The 23,879-nt window shown below is 41.7% G+C and overlaps 1 protein-coding gene across 17 annotated transcripts in view; it reads left to right on the forward strand.

The window, feature by feature from the left end:
* The window catches only part of PLCB4 (phospholipase C beta 4), a 219,254-nt gene that overhangs the window by 130,907 nt on the left and 64,468 nt on the right, over positions 1-23,879 (forward strand). For all 17 annotated transcript variants that reach the window (XM_083606846.1, XM_083606840.1, XM_083606839.1 and 14 more), the window contains 7 exons: positions 4-63; positions 1,935-2,078; positions 14,889-14,968; positions 16,163-16,216; positions 17,000-17,081; positions 18,434-18,534; positions 19,115-19,172. In XM_083606846.1, the coding sequence (XP_083462972.1) occupies positions 4-63; positions 1,935-2,078; positions 14,889-14,968; positions 16,163-16,216; positions 17,000-17,081; positions 18,434-18,534; positions 19,115-19,172 (579 nt within the window). The remainder of the gene's footprint in view (positions 1-3; positions 64-1,934; positions 2,079-14,888; positions 14,969-16,162; positions 16,217-16,999; positions 17,082-18,433; positions 18,535-19,114; positions 19,173-23,879) is intronic.

Here is a 23,879-nt window from a genome sequence, read left to right on the forward strand (position 1 = left end):
CAGGAAGGGCAAGTTTTGGAATGTTCTCTGATCAATAGTATTCGCTTTGGAGCCGTGCCAAAGGTATTTCTGTAATTTTCTTTAATTGTATTGTCTTAAACAATAAGTGTTGACTTGGGTCGTGGAGTTTACTTTGTAAGGTTGCTAGCAACAAAACTTCTGAAAACCCAGCTTCCTCAATGGCCCCTTTAGTCTTTAAAACAACAACTTCAATTTTCTTCCAAAGCTTCAGCATATGGCACAAATGCCTAAAAAATCTGGCCATAGTTAAGTGTTTTTAAGTTTCATCAAATTTCATTTTTTAAGCATGTTCTTAAGTTTCACCATTTCAATTAGCAGTACTAAAAAATGCTGTCTTTGTGGGTGAAGCTTGCTCAAAGTTTTCTTCCAATTAAATTTTAGGCGCAGCTTCAAACAGAGAGCCATCAAACACTTATAAAAATGTATGACCGTTATTAAGATAAGGGTTTAATGTATTCATTCATTGGCATTCCGATCTACAAGAAGATGTTGCCATGCAAATGAGCTTTCCTGATTTTAAACGATAAACTGGAAATCTCTTTACATCAGAGTAACATGATAGGGTCTGTACAAGAAATCTCCAATCTACATATTCCTTCAGTTCTGGCTTGCATGCAGACTACAGGGTGATAATCTGTTTTTCAGATTTGTAGTTTTTTTAAAATTAATTCTTTTCCCCTAACCTTCCTGAGGTTGTTGAAGTGGGAGAAACAAGGCCGACCAGTTCTGCAACTGGTTGCAAAACACAATCTTCTGAAGACATAGATTGGTAAACATAAGAGTCAGCCATATGTCACACTGCCCCCACTGCCATTTATGAAAGGTGTGACCTGCAACGGTGATCATAGCTTAGAGAGTTGACCTATGACTGGACCAAGTTTTATGAAAATGCAAACCATCATGCTGTGGAAAGGAAAACCAGAAGTGCAACTGAGCAAAAGAACAGTCACTGGAAATCGATTCCTTTTTCCAGAACTATGATTGCGGTATCTTGCCTGTAAAGAGCTTCTGCATAAATAACCGAGAATCATAGTGTGTCAGCTCCTAAAGGTTGAATTTCAACAAGCTGCCACCAACTTTGTGGAATATAAAGTTTCCGCCTTCCAGAACAAGGCCTTTGTGACGTCATCTTGCTTGGACTACTGCAATGCGCTCTATGTGGGGCTACCTTTGAAGGTGACCCGGCAACTACAGCTAATCCAGAATGCGGCAGCTAGACTGGTGACTGGGAGCGGCTGCTGAGACCATATAACACCGGTCCTAAAAGACCTACACTGGCTCCCAGTACGTTTCCAAGCACAATTCAAAGTGTTGGTGCTGACCTTTAAAGCCCTAAACGGCCTCAGAATACCTGAAGGAGCATCTCCACCTCCATCGTTCTGCCTGGACACTGAGGTCCAGCGCCAAGGGCCTTCTGGCTGTTCCCTCGCTGCGAGAAGCCAAGTTACAGGGAACCAGGCAGAGGGCCTTCTCGGTAGTGGCACCCTCCCTGTGGATCGCCCTCCCACCAGATGTCAAAGAGAAAAACAACTACCAAAGTTTTAGAAGACATCTGAAGGCAGCCCTGTTTTGGGAAGCTTTTAATGTTTAATAGATTATTGTATTTTAGTGTTCTGTTGGAAGCCGCCCAGAGTGGCTTGGGAAACCCAGCCAGATGGGCAGGGTATATATAATAAATTATTATTATTATTATTATTATTATTATTATTATTATTATTAGTTGTATTACAAATACTCAGCTGTGCCATGAATGCTTTCAAACTGTGGACTTGAAGCATTGATACAAAAAAAAATATTTAGCAAAGGTGAATAAGAAATGTTTACATGTTAAATATTTGAGGTGAGGGAAGCGAACAAAATTCCTTTCTGTTTTAGCTCTGGACGTCTAACAAGGCATTCATTGTCTCTAACAGGATCCAAAAATATTAGCTGCTCTCGAGGCTGTTGGCAAGACAGAAAATGAACTTGAAGGGAAAATAGTTTGTGTCTGTAGCGGCACAGATCTGGTGAACATCAGCTTCACGTATATGGTAGCAGAAAGCACCGAAGATGCTAAGGTATTGTATATTTAAGCATTGCTATTCTATATAAAATCCCAAGTGTTTTACTGAAGGATAACAAGTTCTCATTTGGACACAGATCTGTGGAAATTGAAATGGGATTGTGCATGTTGCAAAAATTGAGCTAATGTTTCCATTGAACCTAATGCAGTGCTTTCCCAAATGTTTGGGTGTTCCCCCCATTTGGGAAAATGTTAGAATGGCAATTTAGGAAGTGTGTCCGTGTGTGATAAAAAGTTTGCATTGCAGTGAAAGATGTAATCTGCAACTCTTCAAAGTAAGACTGCTGGGAGACTTTTGTTAAATATCACTTAAACCTTGGCTTTCATTTGAAGAAGAATGGAAAAGAATACAATTATAATCTTGGTTTTGTTTTCAAAAGGGCATGATGATGTATTTATCCTTTGCGAACTGTCGAGCCTGAGTCCAAAAAATAAAATATCTGATGCTTGATGAAATGAAAACAAAAACGTATTTCAAGCACTTTGTATTGTGGATACGTGAATTAAGGGCCTATGGACATGTTGAGATGCCATATACTGAGTTAAATCATTGGTTAATTTAGCCTGGCAGAGGCTTTCCAAAAATTTAAAGGTTCCCCAACAGCAAACCAGAGATGCCAAGAATCAGTACTGGAACCTTCTGCATTTCAAACATGTGCACGTAACACCAAATTATGGAGCCACCCCAATTTGCTTTCTGCTACAAGTGTTATCTTGTATTCTGTTTTCTTTTTAAGATTATGCTATATAGTCATGCTTCTAGTTTGCATTAAAAGCCTCCCAACTCAGGAAAGCCTACTGAGATAAGATTCGTCTGCGTACATATTATAAGGATTTTATCATATCTGTTTTAATATGTTTTGGAGATGGTTTGCTTTCCCCCTTTCTTTATATGCTTTTTGGTTATAATTCTGCTATGCTATCCTATAACGAACTTGCAATTTTGAAAAACTTCTTTAAAAAATATTATTTCTGCGATGATAATGGTCATGTTTATAACGAATAGTCCCCCCCCCCCAATCTGGAGTCCAGTTAAATTACTTTTGATTTACCATAGCAAAGCAGAATGGCTTGCTTTCCTTTTGGTGGATACGGTATTTAAGAGGCTTTTTCAGTAAATGGTTTCCCTCCAAAGATCAACGGTGTAGAGCTGACCCCATTTGTTCGATTCCTAGAAGCTCCAGTGCACATAACATTTCAAAGCAATTATAATATGTCTGGGCATATATTGTCATGGACAGTTCCCAGGAATACCAAAGATCCCAGTTACACAGTTTGGAGTACCGTAGTCTGTTCTCCAAGCTCACTTATAGACGAGGTTTCATTACATCCTAGAAAAACTGCTTCACCAGCACAGTCTGCTACGAGCGAAAGAGAGAGGCTCTCTTTCAACATTTTTTGCAGGAGATAAATATCTCTAAGGCAACCCCCTGCCATAATAGCTTTAGAGCAGCTATGTATTGGTATAAAAAGGTAAAGGGACCCTTGACCATTAGGTCCAGTCATGGCCGACTCTGGGGTTGTGGCGCTCATCTCGCTTTATTGGCCGAGGGAGCCGGCATACAGTTTCCAGGTCATGTGGCCAGCATGACTAAGACACTTCTGGCGAAGCAGAGCAGCGCACGGAAATGCCGTTTACCTTCCTGCCAGAGTGGTACTTATTTATCTACTTGCACTTTGACGTGCTTTCGAACTGCTAGGTTGGCAGGAGCTGGGACCGAGCAACGGGAGCTCACCCCATCGCGGGGATTCGAACCTCTGACCTTCTGATCGGCAAGTCCTAGGCTCTGTGGTTTAACCCACAGCACCACCCACGTCACATGTATCGGTATATTCCATGTTTATTGTGTGGCAAGACCCCCAAGCCGACCCCCCATTAGAATAAAGAAATTCACACAGACATGGATATTTTGTTTAAGGTTTTGGGCAAAATCTTGGCCACAACTTTATTGATTACAGGAATGAGAGCGGTATTGGCTTAGGCATTGGCAAGACCATATCTGACTCCTGCCCCCTTTGCGGGAAGCCTGTAAGGGTAAACCACCCAAAGGGAAATTGCTTCGGGGGAACCCGCCTGCATCTCCCCTGGTGTTCCCAGAGGCCCGGCATGGCCCAAGCCCCTCAAGCAGACTTCGGACAGGATCCTGGCCCCAGATTCCTTTAACAGAATACCCTTGAAATGGAGGGGCAGGCGATGGCCGACCTCCCTTCCCCCATTCAACAATAAGCCAATGCCTAACCACCAAACCTTACAAAGTTGTGATGATTGCTAAGAGGTAGGCAAAAACCCAGTGGCCCATGCCAATTTGCCAAATGGAAAAAAATCCTACCCAGTCCCAGACTCAAGACGGGCAACCAACCAAAGTTCAAAGCAAGGCCAAGGGACACTTAAATTAAAGGGAGGGAGGGTGGGTGTTTGGCAGTGTGAAGCAGGCGCCTGGCACATGTTGCGCTGCCGCTTTTATACTTTTCCCCACAATCACCCTTCAAAATGATTGGGCGATAGCCCTGGGTGATCGTGGTGCCACCCCCGGTGTAAGGGTGATAGCTCCACCCACGCAAGGGTGGGGGGAACCAGTTTGAGGAACTGCCCGCAACCAGGACCCTCTATTAAGATGATCCCATTTGCTAAAAGCACAGAGAAAGCTACTGGGGCCATATTTAGTGGGACAAAACAAAAACGCCCCAAAACCTATATCCTCATCCCGCCTTTAAAATCTCGGTAATGTCCCGGATGTATGGCAACCCTATTTTCATGTCATAGCTGATTCATCCCATTAAATAGCCATGTGAGAAGTCTCCGCGCAATTTTATATACACTCATTGAATAGCAGTGGGCTGACTTCCAGCTCAGTTTTAATTTTCTTATGAACATTATGGCATGTGTGTATATCAGTTTATATCGAGGAAAGATAACATTCTCGAGAAGATGCTACTTTAGGGAACAGAGCCTAAGTGCAAATAGGCTACCAGGGAAAACACAATCTTAACTTAGCGGCCAAGAACATTTAATAGCATCTTAAACTCAAGCATATTTGCAAAACCGCTATTCACATTTAATGGCCAATATTTCTACAGTACTCATTGCTATGAATATACTATTAACCACGGTTTGATAATGTGCTTTATGTACCACAAGTGCTGTTGGTTGTGAAGTTGAGTGTTTTTGCATTTCTGCTCTTTTGAAAGGCAGTTGTATAGTAGGGACGCTATTTTTTTTATTATTACAAAAGAAGTTCACCTTTAAATTATCTCCATAATATTCCTTTTAATTTTAGTAGTAACCAGACTGTAAGCACAGGCACTGTGATGAGGGGACTTAGGAATCACTCATTATTTTGGGCACTTTGTTTAGGTGTGATCTACTTGAAATAAATGCCCAATGTCTAGGCAGCAATAATTATTATTAAGTTTGTATACTACCCTTCATCTGAAGATCACATGGCTGACAAAATGAACAGACAAAATGCAAAAGAAAAAGAAACCACAATAAAATAAAAACAAACCAATACCCCCCCCCCCCAAACACACAAATTAAAAGCCATAGAATGTTCATCAGCCAATGACCTGGTTGAAGAGAAACTTTCTCACCCGGTGCCTAAAGATATGTAACGAAAGCATCAGGTGAGCCTCCCCAGAGAAAGCATTCCACAAATGGGGAGCCACAGCAGAATAGGCCCTGTGTTCTCAAGTTACCATTCTCCAGATCTCTTGTGGAGGAGGCTCAGAGGATGAGCACAGGGTCCAGGTTAATGCATATGGGGAGAAGCGGCCCTTGAGGTATTGTGGCTGGCTTCACAGTTTTTCCTGCAACATAATTTTTGCATAGCACCCACCCACCATGATTCGCAATATATTGCCAGGCCAGACTGTTAAATAAAAATAATAATGCATCACTGAACGGAAACTTGCGTCAGTGTGAATGGTTGCAGAGCAGAGTGAAGCACTCATGTACTGTGTGTGTATGTGTACACAGTCCTACACCCCTATGGGGAAAGGATTTTACACTACTTTGGGTGAATTTTTTTTGGAAGAAATGTACTTTTGCATACCTTTAGGTTTCTCCCAGGGTTTGCAAACAACTCACCTGTTTTGCTGTTGAACCAGCTGTGCTGCCAAGCCTAACCAGATATTTCTGTCTCTTCACTCTCAACCTCTTAGTTAAAACTCCAAGATTGAAAAAGAAGTTAGACCTGGCAACTCAAGGAACATCAACTAATAAGTTTTTTTCCCCAGGAAAGCTCTTGAAACCAAGAGATTGCACGATTCAAGGATTAAAGTTTAATAAGAAACTTGATTTGGGAAACTTGCCAGCTCCTTAACTCTGCCCCAGTACTCAGCTATAATGGAGAGCACAAAATGAGGGCAAGGTCATACATAACAAGCTTTCCTGTAGAGGTTACTATATTGAACACGAAACAGGTTTTTGTGGTAATCATCTGAAGCAGGTGTTCGATATTGAGGAGGTGTATTTTGAAGCTCACGGGCTGTACAAACTATGGTCATGTAATTTGTACAGCACAAAGGAAGCAGAGCATTCAAACAAGATTTTCACTGCCTCTTCCTTAACTAGCTTCTGAAGATAATGATCCTGATGGACTGTTCTTTTTAACCTATACCTAGGACCTCCCATATTGCAGGATATCAGGCTGTTCTTAATCTACCCATTTCCACACCGAGGCAAAGCTGCTGTCTGCTTGTTGCTTTCATCTCTCCATTACTGCTCTGCTGTTGGCCAGCAATTTGGGAACTACATTAATCATATTGATTTAAAACCATGATTCTACTTTCAAATGATGCCAGAGTTTTAAAAACACCTACAAAGCCACAGAGATAAATGGGGGAAGCTTTGCATATTCCCAGCATATTAATGGGAACTCTCCCTGGATGTATGGCTGCTTGGACCAAGTCCACTGGGCATCTAAAAGACATAGATATATCTATTCAGCTATTTGTATGATGATGATGATTGATGGACTGCCTTTTATATTAGTATTCATGCAATTTACAAACACAGTAAAAACTGCTAAAAATAGTTCTTAACAGTGCAAAAACCAACTAAAGACAGGTTTAAAAATGATACAAAATCAACATCTAGCGTAGACCTTTTATTCTTTTTAAAATTTATTCTTTTTTTCAGATTAAAGTTTTACAGTCACATATCCAGCATACAACATAGAAACAAGATTCCAAAGAATCTCCTGGACTTCTCTCTTCCACTTTGTGGATCCTATTGTGAATCATTTCCTCCTGCATTTTTTTATAATAATCCAAATTTTTTACCTCTTCATTATGTCCAAAATCCACAGTTAAACTACAAGTGTTATTCTAATCCTAATGATTTTAACTGTTTACAATAGTTTTTAAGATAAATTATATTTTTTCCCCATTCCCCATTATAAAATTTTCCCATTAAATTTTTGGTCTTCCTGATTTCTGATTCTTCCGGTCATTTTTGCCATTTCAGCATAATCCATAAATTTAATTTGTCATTCTTCTCTTGAATGGACTTGATCTTCTTTCCATCTCTGGGTCAATAACATCTGTGCAGCCGTGGTCGCATACATAAATAGTCTTTTCTGCTCCTTTGGGATTTTGGCACCTACATTAGAATTCCTAACATAGACCTTTTAATCCAGCCGGTAAATCTTCTTGAACCAGATGCCAACTGTGTTCAGAAAGTGCAAATAATGGGTGTCCCTTGTATTTCAGTTGGGATACTGTTCCACAAAGTGGGCAGCTGCACTGACAGTCCTTCTGATATTTTCAGGATGCTAAGGAAAAGCTCTTCTGCAGAATGCAATAACCTACAGAGAATATAAGGGATGATGGCTGTATCAGCAGCTCTTGTTTGGTGCCATGGGCTTTATAAGGTCAACATGAGCAAAGGAGATCAGAATATAATTCAGACACGAAGTAGGGTAGAGAAACAACTTCCTCCGGCTGGAGGGAGTTGAGGAAAGCAATGAGGTAAGAAGATATGAATGTGAGTAATTGATGGTGTTGACATTTCTCTGAAAGCAGAAATTACTGCTTGAGTGCTGATGAAAAGTATAGTTGTGTATTTCCAAGTGTGCTTATTCCAGCCATTCTCGTATGTTGAACCCGGCGACTGGAGATGTTTTCAGTTGAAAATGACTAGGTGAACTGGCCCTTTGCCCTGTGGAATGTCCTATTTCAGTGCTAACAAGGCTTGTTTTCATCCTGAATAGAAACAGAAACCACTCAAGTACTTTGTGGGTCCCAAACATTGATTGGGTGTGGTTGTATCTACTGGTTTCTGGGTGAAACTTGTTTTTCAGTAGTCGCCTCTTTCCTGGGTGCTGCCATTTACTAGCTTTTCCAAGAGACAAAAAACAAATAATAGAATATGAAGATAGTCATGTTATGGTCATTGTCTGACCTGGTAGGAGGTGAGATTGCAAGAAGCAGTAACTGAGGTGCTGCATAGTGGGGCCTGTTTGTCTTCACATGCTACTTTTTCTGGCAGAGAAATTACTCCATGAAAATGGGGGAAAGGAGAAATATGCCCAACTGATGTGTGTTAAGGTTAGGGATAGTGGGGAAATTTGGTGCACTCCACACCCAATGGACACCTACCTAATTCACAGGACGCGGGTGGCGCTGTGGGTTAAACCACAGAGCCTAGGACTTGCCAATCAGAAGGTCGGCGGTTCGAATCCGCATGACGGGGTGAGCTCCCATTGCTCAGTCCCAACTCCTGCCAACCTAGCAGTTTGAAAGCATGTCAAAGTGCAAGTAGATAAATAGGTACCGCTCTGGCGGGAAGGTAAACGATGTTTCCATGTACTGCTCTGGTTCACCAGAAGCAGCTTAGTCATGCTGGCCACATGACCCCGAAGCTGTACGCCGGCTCCCTTGGCCAATAAAGCGAGATGAGCGCCGCAACTCCAGAGTCGGTCACGACTGGACCTAATGGTCAAGGGTCCCTTTACTTTTACCCTACCTAATTCACACTTCCCAAAACAATGCACAAAACCAAACACTGCTCTCCTTCGATATGTGCACCTCTCTGAATTTTGCGATGCAGTTCCCCAACCAAAAGGAGTGGACAATAATGTGCACATTTAAAGGAAAGTATGCATGAAAATGTACACATAAGTAGGGGGGATGCATTGCATTTGGGGAAATTGCCGCAGATTGTGAATATTATACTGTTTGCAGTGAATATTACATTGTTTACAGTGAATATTACACTGTTTACAGTGAATGAACACTGCTTAAAGAACGTGTTTATTAGGAGAAATGTGCGCTGAAGTGCTGACAAATTTTCATGAGGCTCAAACACATATAGTGATGTGGAAATGTGCTGAACTGAACTCAATATTATAAAAATGAGAAACAGAGAGAAACCAGAACTGATAGCATTGCCCATTCCTAGTTACATTCAAAACTTTTAAACTTGATTCACAATAAATTTCTTGCAGATACTGCACCAAATAACTGAAAACAGGCATTCTTCATCCTGGTTTTGTCAAGGTCAGGTTAAAGTCAGATATGGGGTAAGGGTGGACTGCCTCCTAGTCTAAAATGGGTATGTGGAGAATTATTATAGGAGGAAGCAATGGGATTAAAAAATGTAATTAATAAATAGGATTGCATATTCTAGCCACCCAAGATTTTAGAGCTTTGTTTATGTACAGCATCCATTTTTATCTCCCTGCCCTTTAACGTAGGAAAGAGGCACAACATTATCAATATAAATGGCAAATACAGACTGACAAATCCTCTGAATGAGAATTCCCCACCTCCCTGTATGGCTGTCTAAAGAATCCTGGTTTTCCACCAATTTAATTGTTCTTAGAACCAAGAGGGATGTAATACCATTTGAAAACGGGAGTTTATTTCAATGGTTTTCTTAGTTTCTTTATCTTCTTAGCTGTGTGGTACAGTGTACTACTGCTGACACCTGGTGGCATTCTTGCAAAAGAAGGCATAATTTTTTAACTAACACTTGTCTCTTTCAGTACTTATGGGTTTTTTTTGGTTTTGTTTTAAATTCTTAGATTGGGGGTGAGGATCAGTGGTTTTTCAATATTCAAGGTTATTTTGAAAGTTTCATTTTTATCTGATTTTTAAAGAGAAATGGAGGTACAAGGGAACAGTACTGTGGTGACAGAATGAATCGGCTTATACCACTTGTTTTTGTTGCTGTGAATTAACATTTTCTGTAATTGGTTGTGTAAGCATCTCTGCACTGAGCATATGTACAGATTATTGGGAAAGCCCTTGTAATGGGAAGTCGCAGCAATTATTATTATTATTATTTTATCCTGACATTCCTCCAAGCATCTGGAGGTAGTTTCAATGGTTCTCTCTTCTCCCCATTTTTATCAGGTTAGGCTGAGGGGCTGTGACCAGTCCATGGTCACCTAGAAAACTTCATGTGGGAACCTGATAATGGTTGAGAGAAACAGTATTATGAGCGATACAGCATAATCACATTTTAGGATAAGCCTGTCAATGGCTACTAGTCATGATGGCTATGTACTGCTTCCATTACTTGGTTCCAGCTCCTGCCAACCTAGCAGTTCGAAAGCATGTCAAAGTGCAAGTAGATAAATAGGTACCACTCCGACGGGAAGGTAAACGGCGTTTCCGTGCACTGCTCTGGTTCACCAGAAGTGGCTTAGTCATGCTGGCCACATGACCCAGAAGCTGTCTGTGGACAAATGCCGGCTCCCTCGGCCAGTAAAGCGAGATGAGCGCCGCAACCCCAGAGTCTTTTGCGACTGGACTTAACAGTCAGGGGTCCCCTTTACCTTTTTATACTTCTGAATATCAATTGGGCATGTCAATCAGAAGGTCAGCGGTTCGAATCCCCACAACGGGGTGAGCTCCCATTGGTCTGTCCCAGCTCCTACCAATCTAGCAGTTCGAAAGCACACCAGTGCAAGTAGATAAATAGGTACTGCTGCAGAGGGAAGATAAACGCCATTTCTGTGTGCTCTGGTTTCCGTCACGGTGTTCTGTTGCACCAAAAGTCGTTTAGTCCTGCTGGCCACATGACCAAGAAAGCTGTCTGTGAACAAATGCTAGCTCCCTTGGCCTGAAAGCAAGATGAGCGCCACAACCTCATAATCGCCTCTGGCTGGACTTAACCATCCAGGGGTCCTTTACCTTTTTTACCTAGAGCAGGTATTTGCCCACCAGTAGTTCAATGGGGCCAATTTGTAGCATGCATAATTAGAGCCGCAGATGAAGTGGGAAGTTTGATATCGATAACCATCCCACAACTGCTGCAGCTATGAAAAACTATTCTGCAATTTATGTAAACTGCCATGCAATTTACACCATCGTTTCCCAATCAGATATTGGCCGGAAAGACTCTTGTTTTCATGCTGTTCTGGCAGTTTATGCTTCGGCTGCCAAGACTGCTACTGACTGCAGATGGTGTTCCACAGAACCATCAAATTAAAACTTGACAAATTTGGAAATTCTGGGTATGATGAAATGGGAGTCACGAGCCAGTGTGATAGTCACAGAAAAGACACCTTAATGAGTGTGGAAACGATTTCTTGGGATGAAAAATAGGAAGGAATGGAACACAATGTTGCAGGATCATTGTGTAGGCTTAACAGCTTCCTACCAATTGCTGTTTCTTTCCTGTGAAGTCTTCTAGGCAATTCACAATTGTAAAGTTCTAAAATAGATGCCGTTAATGCCAGCACAAATTACACGTTACTTAATTTGGGCTAAAATTGGCAACGGTAGCTGAAGTAGAGAGGCTCATATTTGTGCGGGCTATTAATGGAACACTTAATAAATCAATTAGGGGGGCCTGACCATGGAATGTTATGTTGCTGTAGCTTCAGCATCTATCTGGTGGCATAAAGTTGTTTGTCCAACTAGAGGCAATTCTAGTTTAAAACAGTAGTTAGCCTCTTCAGCGAATAGGCTACTTTCAGGAAAGGTTTAATAAAAAATATGTGGAAAGGTGGCTTTCCTCCCAGGAATTCAAGATATTGCTCAGGGTTCTGCCTCTCCCCCATTTTATCCAAATAACCACCCTTTGAGGTAGGGTAGGTTCACCCAGTGAGTTTGATGGCTTCTGGCTGACTTAAACCCTGGTCTCCCAGATTCTAGTCCAACACTCTACCACGCTGGCTTTCTTATTCAGACTTCTATGGGGCAGTGGTTGGGCCAATGAAAAACTTCCCATGTCTAGGAAGCACAGGATGAGTGGAAGTGTGGATGAGGCCAAGTCGTCCTTTACTCCTTCACCTCTGCACCAATAGGAACAATTCTACCACAGACACACAGCTTGCCAGGCAGAGGGCCTTCTCAGTACAGTGGTACCTCGGGTTACATACGCTTCAGGTTACAGACGCTTCAGGTTACAGACTCGGGTAACCCAGAAATAGTGCTTCAAGTTAAGAACTTTGCTCCAGGATGAGAACAGAAATCGTGCTCCGGCGGCGTGGCAGTAGCAGGAAGCCCCATTAGCTAAAGTGGTGCCTCAGGTTAAGAACAGTTTCAGGTTAAGTACGGACCTCCGGAATGAATTAAGTACTTAACCCGAGGTACCACTGTAGTGGCACCCTCCCCGTGGAACACCCTCCCATCAGTTTTCCAGGAAATAAAGAACTATCTGACTTTTAGAAGACATCTGAAGGCAGCCCTGTTTAGGGGAGTTTTACATGTTTGATGTTTTACTGTGTTTTATGTTTTAATTTGCTGGAAGCCATCTGGAAAAGCAGGGGCAACGCAGTCAGTACTACAACTACATTAGAATATGTGCAGGGGCTGTCACGACAGCCAGATTGCGTAGGAAATTTGCCCTGTTATTGCTAGATTTTTCATAAATACAGAAAGAAAACATTTAAGAAGGGGAATCAATGGCCATGACTCGGATGAGTGTGGGACGCATCTAGGGCCAGGCACTCAGTTGTGTCATTCCTAGCTTCTGAGGCAACAAATGGGCCAGAACTACCGTATTTTTCACTCTATAGGACGCACCGGACCATAGGAGGGGGAGAACAGGAAAAAAAAATTTTTTTTTGCTTGTTCTCCCCCTCTAAAACAAGGTGCGTTCAAGAGCAGGTCGGGGAACAGCGCAAAGGCTGCACTGCCCCCCCGAGCTTGTGGGGCTGGCGGTGGAGGGAAGCGCTGCTTTCCCCCACCGCCAGCCTCAAAGATCCCTGAAGCCTTTGGAGCGCAGCTGCACTCCAAAGGCTTGAGGCTTTGGGGACAGCCTTTCAAGCCTCCGCCCCGCTGCCCTGCGGAGGCTTTGCGCAGCCATCCCAAAGCTAGAACAGCTTCGGGCTGCAGGCTGCTATCCAAAGGCTTGCAGATAGCTTCCTGAAGCCTGGAGAGCGAGAGGGGTCGGTACGCACCGACCCCTCTCGCTCTCCAGGCTTCAGCAAAAGCTTGCATTCACTCCATAGGACACACACACATATCCCCTTCATTTTTGGAGGGGGGAAAGTGTGTCCTATAGAGCGAAAAACACAGTATGTATTGTGTAGGTGCTGAAATCCCAATGGAGCAGAAAAGATTATTTATGTATGCGACCACGGCTGCATGGATGTTATTGGCCCACAGATGGAAAGAAGATAAAGTCCTTACCAGAGAAGAATGGCAGATTAAATTGATGGATTATGCCGAAACGGCAAAAATGACCGGAAGACTCAGAAACCAGAAAGACCAAAATTTTAATAAGGAATCGGGAAAATTTACAATTTATCTTAAAAATCATTGTAAATAGTTAAAATCGTCAGTGGGATTGGAACAACACTTGTAGTTTAATGGTGAATCTTGGATATAATGGAGATGTAAAATATTTGGATTATTACAAAAGATGCAGGAGAAAATGACTGACAATAGGACCCACAAAGGGGAAGGGGGAAATCCAGGAGATTCCTTGGAATCTTGTTTTTATGATGTATATTGGATATGTGATTGTAAAACTTTAATTTGAAAAGCCAAATAAATAAATTCATAATTAAAAAGAACTATGTCACGTGTAATATATAAGCAAAGAGCTGTTTTAGCGTTACGACGAAAAGACTAAGCTATGAATAAGGAATTATCTGCCTTGAACCTCACCCCTGTAATGAGCAGACTAAGGGTCTTTGGTAAGCTTCTGTCCTCTTAGGATTCGTTCACACTTCCAGTTGTCCCACCGCTTCCCCCCCAAACCTCCCCCCCCCCCACTGAATTGGAACGAGCATCCATCAGTTTTTATGTGGAGTGACGTTTGTTCTGATTCAGCAGTAAACAGCAGGTTTCCTGGCATGGGACAGGCAAAAGTGTGGACAAGCCCTCAGCCTCAGTTCTGCTTCTGTTCGGTGGGAACAGCAACACTTATGTAGGTGACATGGTAATTGTAAGGATTGAAACAAGACAGTATATGAACACTTAACATAAACAAGCTATGATGATGATCAGTGCTTTTTTCTGGGAGGACACAGGGGTATGCATACCCCTAAACATTTTGTGAATCTAACGGGAGAAGAAACTATTTTTTTAAAAAAATAGTTTCTTCTCTAACACGGTGAATTGTCAGTTCTGTTGCTACCCCCGATAGTGGTCTTTTGTCCATTTACTGTATTTATTTTTCTCGATTTGAACTATAAAATGATGGTTTTCTTGAGTCAAAATGAGAGTACCCCTAAACTTTTATATATATATATAGAAAAAAGCACTGATTATTATTATTAATTCTGCAGCAACATGGAGGGAAACCTTGCTGTTGAAGTGAGCACCGTGGCAATAATGTTCTCTTTTCCTCCTTTTGATATTTCCAGCGGCTGAATGCTTAAGCGCTTTTCTTGTCTTTCAGCAATGGGTGGATGGACTCCGATCAATCATATGTAACTTTCGAGCTAACAACGTCTGCCCCATGACATGCCTCAAGAAACAGTAAGCCTTTTCTTCCCTCACCTCTTCAATTCTTGTTTTGTTTCTGGTTGCATATTTCTTAGCATGAATTTTCCAAAAAAAAATTCCTTTCCTTACTTGGTCCAGCAGGAGATAAATATCTGGGCAGTCTGCAGGGGACATTACCCACAAATTCAAACATCCATGAGAAATGTGGTGTTAATTTATTCTTCATATTTTTTTCCACAAATAAAAATGTTCCCAAAGTCAAATACGGTCTCAGGAGTAAGAGAGTTCACTGGTGGACATAACAATCTGTTGAGAGATGCATCTGTGGCTGTTGGCCCCATCTGAACTTTTCCTGCTTCAGGAAGGAGAATGTCTGCCCAATTATGTATGTTCTGGTTAACATTTTGATTCGTAGTGGGTCCATTCCCCCCCCCCCCGAGCTTCTTCCAAGAATTTTCTGAAATGGCAAGAGTTGAACCATTCAGGAAGCTTCCCCACCTAGCCCTCCATTGTATTCAGAATTCCCTGAAGGGAGCTTATCTCCTCCTCAATTTATAAGCCCTCGTTTTGATTCTCCAAAAATTCCAGCATCTGCAATCGAAGATAGTGGCAAGGTGTGAAGGGGAAAGCTTTTATTCAGCCCAAAAGCCTAATCAACAGCAAGTTTGCAGGCCAAAAGAACTCTGGAAATTCCAGTTAAGAGGGGCTTTGGAGTCCTACGGCCCCCAGATCTTTTGAGACACTCATTTACTCAAAATTCTGTTCCTTTTTCGTCAAAAAAACCCCTCAGCCTGTTGATGTGCTTTCAATGGACAGAGGTTTTTTGATCAAGGTTGTGGGAGCTTGTGGACATTGCCAAACTAAAGCTTGTTAGAGTCTCTCTGTAAGCCCTAGTCTGTGCTATACGGCTATAGCTGGGACCAGACCTGTTGTCAGTCCCATGGGCTTAAGGGGCTGGATTCATCGTGGTCTGCCTCATGGAACATAGGAAAATCACGATGAAATTCATCTCAACACCAAGTGGATTCTTAAACAATTTGCATGTGTTTTTCCAAGGATATTTCTCAGATCTCTCTCAGGGTAAAATCTGTGAGTCCCACATTATATACGCATCAGTAGAAGCATGTACAGAAATATGAGGTACTTCTCTGCTTCTCTCTCCCCCCCCCACTTTATTTTAGCATGTGAACCAATATGTTTTCTTCCCTGTTTTCCCTTAACTTCTAGCTGGATGAAACTGGCATTTCTGACAAACGCCAATGGCAAGATTCCAGTTAGAAGGTAAGCACATTGTGCAGTTGTTGAGCGATGAACCCAACAACAGTTGTGATCCCCCCCCCAAAAAAAAGCGAGTTAGAGTTCTTTCCAAATCATACAGCTCAGCAGGGATTCTGAATTCTGTAGCCTAAAATATACATTGGATTTGTAGCCCCAGAATGCCAATGGTTGCTGATATATTTTTAAGGGGGGGGGGAATGTGAGGGATGGTTGAAACCACTAGATCATCTGTTGAAATAAGGTATATTCAAATGGGGATCACTGTGGAAAATCCTGATATAATTTCCATGCTCAAATATCAACGCCCACAGACAAACCATAAAACATTGCATCAGAACTAGCGGTATGCTCTGAAGACTAGTTATCATAAAAGATTTGGACTGGACTTCTGCAGGGGAAACTTGAATGCCTCTTTCTCACTGCCAACATCGAGAATTTGAGCTCTTTGAGGCATGGGGAATCTCTTTTTAACTTGGAAAAGTTCCTAAAATGCAGAGCCTAGAGGATATGGGAGTCTTTGGGCTGCTTTGGATATGAAGGGAGTCTAAGTTGTCTTTTCCCTTTCTAAGTTATCTCAGGGGAGGAGGGAAAATTGGCCTTATTATTAGAAATAAATAATGCAGACCTATGGAACTGGAAAAACAGCCACTCTTATTAGTAAAGGGGATCTGCAGCATGTGTGAATGTGTGTGTTCAGCACCCAAGGGAGCCTTTGTAGGTGGAAGTGGTTATGCTGATGGGAATGCAGAATGCCCTTTAAATAACATATCTATTGTCTTCCTCTAGCATTACCAGAACTTTTGCATCAGGTAAAACTGAAAAAGTGATCTTTCAAGCACTTAAGGAATTGGGTCTCCCCAGTGGAAAGGTATAAACATTTAATATTCAAGAATATTGGACTTTATTTTTAATCTGTGTCATGAGTAAAAACAAACATTGCCGACGGAAGGTTACTCACGGCCACTTTTAACCAACTTTAGCAAACTATCAGAGGCTTGCCATATTTCAGAAACCCTGGACACAGAAGTTGCTGAACTTTTTTTGCAATTACGGTATCTCAAAAGACAAAAAAGATGTTTCTGAGCTATTTTTAAGGCCTTTCGCCAAAATCATCACTTCCGACATAGGTTACCATACGTCCGGCAATGTCTGGGAAGTTCCAGACGTATTGCCAGCCCTACTAAATTAATTAGTTCTTTTGCAAAGCTGCTTCTTCTTTGGCGATCACTCGTAGCTGAATAAGATTGTGAATAAGATTGTCTTCAGTAAGCACAGTTTTAACAGTGAGAATGTAAGTGATTGTGGAGGCCAATTCTGAATCCACACATCCTTCCACAGTGGGGGCATAGGTTTCTGGGCAGGAGTTGATCACGGTGAGGGTTTGCCAAGTGTTTCTTCCTCTTAGCACGTTTCTCCCTTTCATCCTGAGTTCGAGCGTCTTCAAAGCCCATGACACCTTTGGTAAATTCTCCAGTTGAAGCTCTCACAGGCCAGTGTTTCCCAGTTGTCGGTGTTTATACTACATGTTACACACTAAACATTACACATACTGCACATACTGCTGTGAATATATCCCAGTACTCTTGCTTTTTTCTGTCAAATGATAACAGGCAAGACACTCAGTGCTTCCATTTGTATGAGCATTGTGTAAAATGGTTGTTTTCATCCAAGAGTTTCCACTTCCAATTAGCATTCTAACTGTGCTTTAAACTGGTGTTGTTATGCAGGAAATCTCCTAAGTGTCCTGTGCTGTGTTCGTCTTAAACCAGGGGTTAGCAAACTTTTTCAGCAGGAGGCTGGTCCACTGTCCCTCAGACCTTGTTAGGGGGCGGACTATATTTTGAATTCCTATGCCCCACAAATAACCCAGAGATGCATTTTAAATAAAAGCACACATTCTTCTCATGTAAAAACACCAGGCAGGCAGGCCCCACAAATAACCTAGAGATGCATTTTAAATAAAAGGGCACATTCTACTCATGTAAAAACACGATGATTCCTGGACCATCCGCGGGCCGGATTTAGAAGGCGATTGGGATGGATCTTGCCCCCGGGCCTTAGTTTGCCTACCTATGTCTTAAACAGTAGTTAGATCTGGGTATTATTGGAAAGAATATATCAGAGCGCTGTTTTGATTCAGTATTAATTTTGAATTTGTTGAGTAAAATATTATGGAAGTGTTTGGGGGCTAGTATATTCATGTTTCCTCTTCCTTTTCAGAATGATGAAATAGAGCCTTCGGCCTTTACTTACGAGAAATTTTATGAATTGACTCAGAAGATATGTCCTCGAACTGATATAGAGGATCTTTTTAGGAAAATGTAAGTTGATCGCAATATAAAATGAATTTAATTTTCTGATTACTGAATCCAAGGATGATAAATATTACTGTGCCATGACTTTTTTGCCAAATTAATATTAGCAGTCAGATCTACATTCTTCTACAAAGCTTTACCCAAAGTAAATGTTCAGGCTGCATTTTTCAGGATCTTCTGCATTAAGAGAAACACCTGGAAGGAACTGTTTTTGAATTGGCTTTACTAACCTATAATATTAACCTGCTATTTTTAAAATTATTAACACAATATGTAAACTAACTAGGTTAAGAAAGTCTTAATGTCTGAAATTTCATACACTAAGATTTTAATGTGGAAGACTTACATGTTGGTTTGTTAATCCCTTTTATCTGTTAAATAATGAAATGGAGAAAAAGTTCCTGTTCTGTAGAAAACAGTTAATATTACCCATTACAATAGTGACTGCTTTGAAAACACAAAGCTTAGATCAGTGGTAGAATATTAGTTCTGTGTTGAGAAAATAAAAAAAAATGTCAACATGTAAATCATATCTGCTGTAGCATCTTATATGAAAACTTACTTTTTCTAATAAATTTCTTTTCAGCAATGGAGACAAAACTGATTATTTAACGGTAGACCAATTAGTGAGCTTTCTAAATGAAGTAAGCTTTTTCATACATTAACTACCATACAAGTCTGTCTGCCGTGGCTTGCTTCTTCTCATTGCATGCTCCATGCTACCATCTGCTGTGGTTTTGATCCGCTGATCTTTCCATTTTGGCAATACCCAGGTGCAAAAATCAGCTCCATCTTGATACATTCTCCTGCTTTCTTCATGTGGCTTTGCAAATTGCTTGCGTTGATTACTTGCCGTAGTGTGTAGCTGTTGTGTGTGTGTGTGTGTGTGTGTGTGTGTGTGTATGTGGTGTGTGTGTGTGTGTGTTATTGACTGCTTTGTCAATATATTCAATGTAATTTTAACTGAAGTGATCTTTTGCTTTTAGGAGTCAAATGTTTCTGGACCAATCCTTCTAAATATTGATGGGGAAGCAGAGGGGAGATTGAGAATTGGGCTTCAGCATGTAGTAATGGGAGTTCTTAGTGCCCATTTGCTGTTTCAAAAAAATGTGTGATGCAGTGTTTTTCCCCTAGTATGCTTTCTGATGAATCGTAAGAAGTATGGCACTGGCAGTATGTCCTTTCCAAAAGCAAATTGATGATGATGTAGTATTTCATGAGTTAAATATCTGGATGAAAAGTGTTCTTCATGGAAAGTTCTTTAATTAATAAATGTGTTAAGATGAGTACACATGATATTTATGTGGCTGAGTCAAAGTATAGCCTGCAATTCATTTGTCTTCAGCTAACTCTTAAGAGTCAACTGTTCCATTTCTGTTACATAGTGTCCTGTTTCAAGCATGATGAAGGGTAGGCTTTATTTTATTTTATTTTATTTTATTTTATTTTATTTTAAAAAGGTTGAAGAGGGATTGTGTCAAAGATAAATTGCATCTCACCCTCCTTTAGTCATCGCTGTGCTGTTATTGTTTTAGGGACTGATTTGCCTACCATATTTCCATTCGCTCACTTTGGGGGGCTGCCCCTACTCTCCTTACAGTTGCTGGAGTTCCTGTCACATCCTCTCTCACTCATTACGGAAAGATTGCCATTGACCCTTGCTCAGCCACTTTTGTTCGTTCTAGGATGGTGCCATTTTAAGATGAAGTCAAGCAACTCTTCTTTCTGCTGCTCTTCCATCTCCAGTGCTCTTTTCCCTAAGTAACTGAGAGAGGATTCAGGAGTGCTGATGATATGAAAACCATGAGTGGTTTGGGCAGTGAGAGGAAAATCAGAAAACAAGGGAGAACGGCAAGGAGTGAAGAATAGAACCCTCCTTTCACCATAAAACTCATCTATGAAGTTTCAAGTGCTTTTCTCTAGTATAAATTTAATTGAATGAAAGGTTCAAGGACATTCTCTTCTTTAAAGTTTTTAGGCATGATTGCTTAACTTTTATATACTGTGGACCCTCGGGTTACGTTACCTTCGGGTAACGTAACTTTTGGGTTGTGAATGCGGCAAACCCAGAAGTGTACACGTGCGCATGCACAGAAGCACTCTATCGTGCCACGCGTGTGCGCAGAAACAGTGCCTCTAGTTGTGGACTTTTTGGGGTACATACGGACCCCCGGAACTAATTAAGTTTCTATCTGGAAGGTATTGCACAATCAATTAATTTATTTCATCCAATAGACCAAAGAAGAAGAGGCACACAATACACAGGAATCTCAGAACAAAACAGATTCAAAAGTGCAACACAAAAGCAATCATATTCAATTATAACTATCTCATTAGTCCTTGGAGATGTTCCTTTTAGCTTCAAGTGGTCAGTTGTTTTCATGTTCTCACTGCTACTGATAGAGATTTAGTCACCACCTTTGGGGCTTTTATATCTTCTGTTGGATATTTAACATAAAATGGAACTGACATTAGTTTGGTCAGTAAAGGACCAGACATATACTGTTGAATCCCAGCATAGAAATTATAAAACAGACGGACATGTTCTACAGATTCTGCCTCCCGATTACTGCAGTCTTAGTGAAAGAAGGCTGTCAATATATCTGCCCCAAAGCAAATTAAATCAGGCCAGAAGAAAAGCTTAATTAGCAACTTACATAATGCTGAAGTAGGAGTGGGTTGTAAGAGTTACCCAGAAACAGATTGTACATGAACAAGCCAGAAGTTCTTGAAATGAAATGCCCCCAATTTTTTTTTTGGATGAGATGGGGCTCAGGTATTATCAGATGTGCTTTGGTTGCATTCAGACAATCATATCTTAACTTATATTACTAAACCTGAGAGATACACAAGTGTTTTACCTATGCAAGCAGTCATTCTCCCTTTGCAGTGAGCCACAGTTAAACCATGAAGTCTCAAATTAGCCATCGTTTCTGGTGTTGCCTGAACTGAGAAACTATGGTTGGCAGCTTTAGAACAAGACAGAAGCAACTTCAGACCATAGATGTAGGAAACAATGACTGATGAGGGATAGACCATTGATCAGATACAGCAGGACTGGTGCAATGAAGTTTTAAACTGGATAGCATGGAGAGAATGTAAAAATCTTTAATGGCGGGAAGGATGCAATGATTTCTTGTTTACAAGTACTCAGGGTTTTCTTACTTCTTCCCCTTCTGCTTCTATTTTCCTGCATTGCCTATCTGTGAACTGATACTGGGAGTTCATGTGCAATGTAGTGAGGACAGGGGACAGTTGTTGCAATATCTGAAACTGCCCCTCTTTGTTACTCAAATGTCTTGAGTATTTTATTGGAACTGAAGATGGTGACCTTTCCACTGCCCATGAGCGGTATGAATTTGTTGTTGGCACGTGCAGTTACATGCATGCTGACATTCTGTTTTTGTGTGAAACTCAGCAAGGGACCAGGATATGTTCTGCTGCTTTCATATTACATCAGCTTTAACTTAGATATCCAAGAATTCAGTGTAACTTTCAGTGTGACTGCTTGTAGCAGAGATTGCGTGTTCAGACCCAGAACTCTCCCCCCTAAATAAATTCACACTTGACTCAAATTTTTGGTTTGGTTTTTGGCAAAATTTAGGCCACAACTTCATTGATTACAGAAAGTGACTGGTTGCACAGGCTCTGGTTCAGCTAGCTCCCTGCCATGCAGGTAGCGCTGACCCAGGGCACCAGCATAGGTCAGCCAAGGGTGAACACCTGGATAAGCGGAAAGTTGGGAAAGGGCTAACTCCGCCACCCAAATGTCCCCCTGGACTCAGGCATGGGCACAACCCCCTCACAGGGGTTGACCAAACCATTGAGTCCCTAGATTCCTTTAACGGAATACCCTATACATAGGGATGGCGAGAGCGTTCTCCCATCCCTATCACCTGAACCAGAGCCTATCTGCAACCTTACAAGTTGCGATGATTTGCTACGCAGCAGGCGAAACCCAAATGGCAACAGCCAATCAGCCAAGTGGGGAAAATTCCTGCCGTACCCCTGTCCCAATGACAGACGACACACGACGGCATAGCAAGGTCAAGCGCAACAAGCCCTAAAAGTAGGGAGAGGTGGGTAGGTGTTTCGAATGCACGCACCGAAAGAGGAAGCTCTGGGTCATGTGCATGGGTAGGAATAGGTCCCTCGAACCATTTGGACTGCATCCCATTGGCCAGATTGTACCCAGCTTCATGGGACCTACCAATTGGGTGTTGTGGCTGACCAATTGTACCCACCCACAACACAGGGTGTTGGTTTTCCAGGTCTCACTGCAATACGTGCCCTCTTTAAGGGAGGACCCAATTTAAGAGATGATGCATTCTCTGTTGCATGTCCTGATTTGTCACTGTCTGTTAAAAATTAATATTAACTTAGGCAGTAGACACAATGAACGTTTTCACTATGAAGAACAGAACCTCAAAATACTTAAGAAATTACAACAGATGTCTCTTGTTGTCTCTTATATTAGACAGTCCACTCTGAAACTGTTGATTTGCAACATATGGTGCTCTGCATTCAATCTTTGAAACTCTCATAAGTGAAGTTCACAGCTGGGCACTTACTTTAGTTGAAGGATTTCTATAGTTGTATATTTATTTTGCTTGCATACGCTTAGAAGTCTCCCAGCTGAAATATGCTTGGCTTTTGTTTTTGTTATTCAGTGGAGAATCAGGCCCACAATGTGTTGATCTAATCCACAATGACAGAGTAAAACCCTTACATTCTGTGGACTCTTGTTAGTAGTTAATTTGAACCCATTTTTAAAACTCATCGTCTCAATTTTTAAAAAACTGTAGCTGTTTTTTGTTAATTGACTTTATTTTGTAGATCACTTTGGGCCATATTTAGAAGGCAAACAAACAAATACCGTATTTTTCGCCCCATAGGGCGCACCGGCCCATAGGGCACACCTAGGTTTTTTTTTGGGGGGGGGGAAATAAAGAAAAAAAATATATTTTCCCCCCCCCAGGCGTGGGGCTGGGGCGGGGGAAGCCCGAGCTTCCCCAGCCCCCAGAACAGGCTGCTATCCGCAACCCTTGGGAGACCGGCGGTCTCCCCAGGCTTGCAGAGAGCTGCCTGAAGCCCGGGAATCGCTCTTCAGTGTACCCCGGGCTTCGTGATGCAGGCAGCTCTGCGCAACCCTTGGGAGACCGGCGCGAAGTCGGCGCGAACCCTCCCCAAGGGTTGCACAGAGCTTCCTGAAGCCTGCATTCGCCCCATAGGACGCACACACATTTCCCCTTTATTTTTGGAGGGGGAAAAGTGCATCCTATAGGGCAAAAAATACGGTAATAGCACATTGTTAGTGGAGACTAGTCTCTTAGAAGCGATTTGAGGTATGT

This window comes from Podarcis filfolensis (assembly GCF_964270895.1).
Source record: "Podarcis filfolensis genome assembly, chromosome: 3".
NCBI classification, from domain to species: Eukaryota; Metazoa; Chordata; class Lepidosauria; order Squamata; family Lacertidae; genus Podarcis; species Podarcis filfolensis.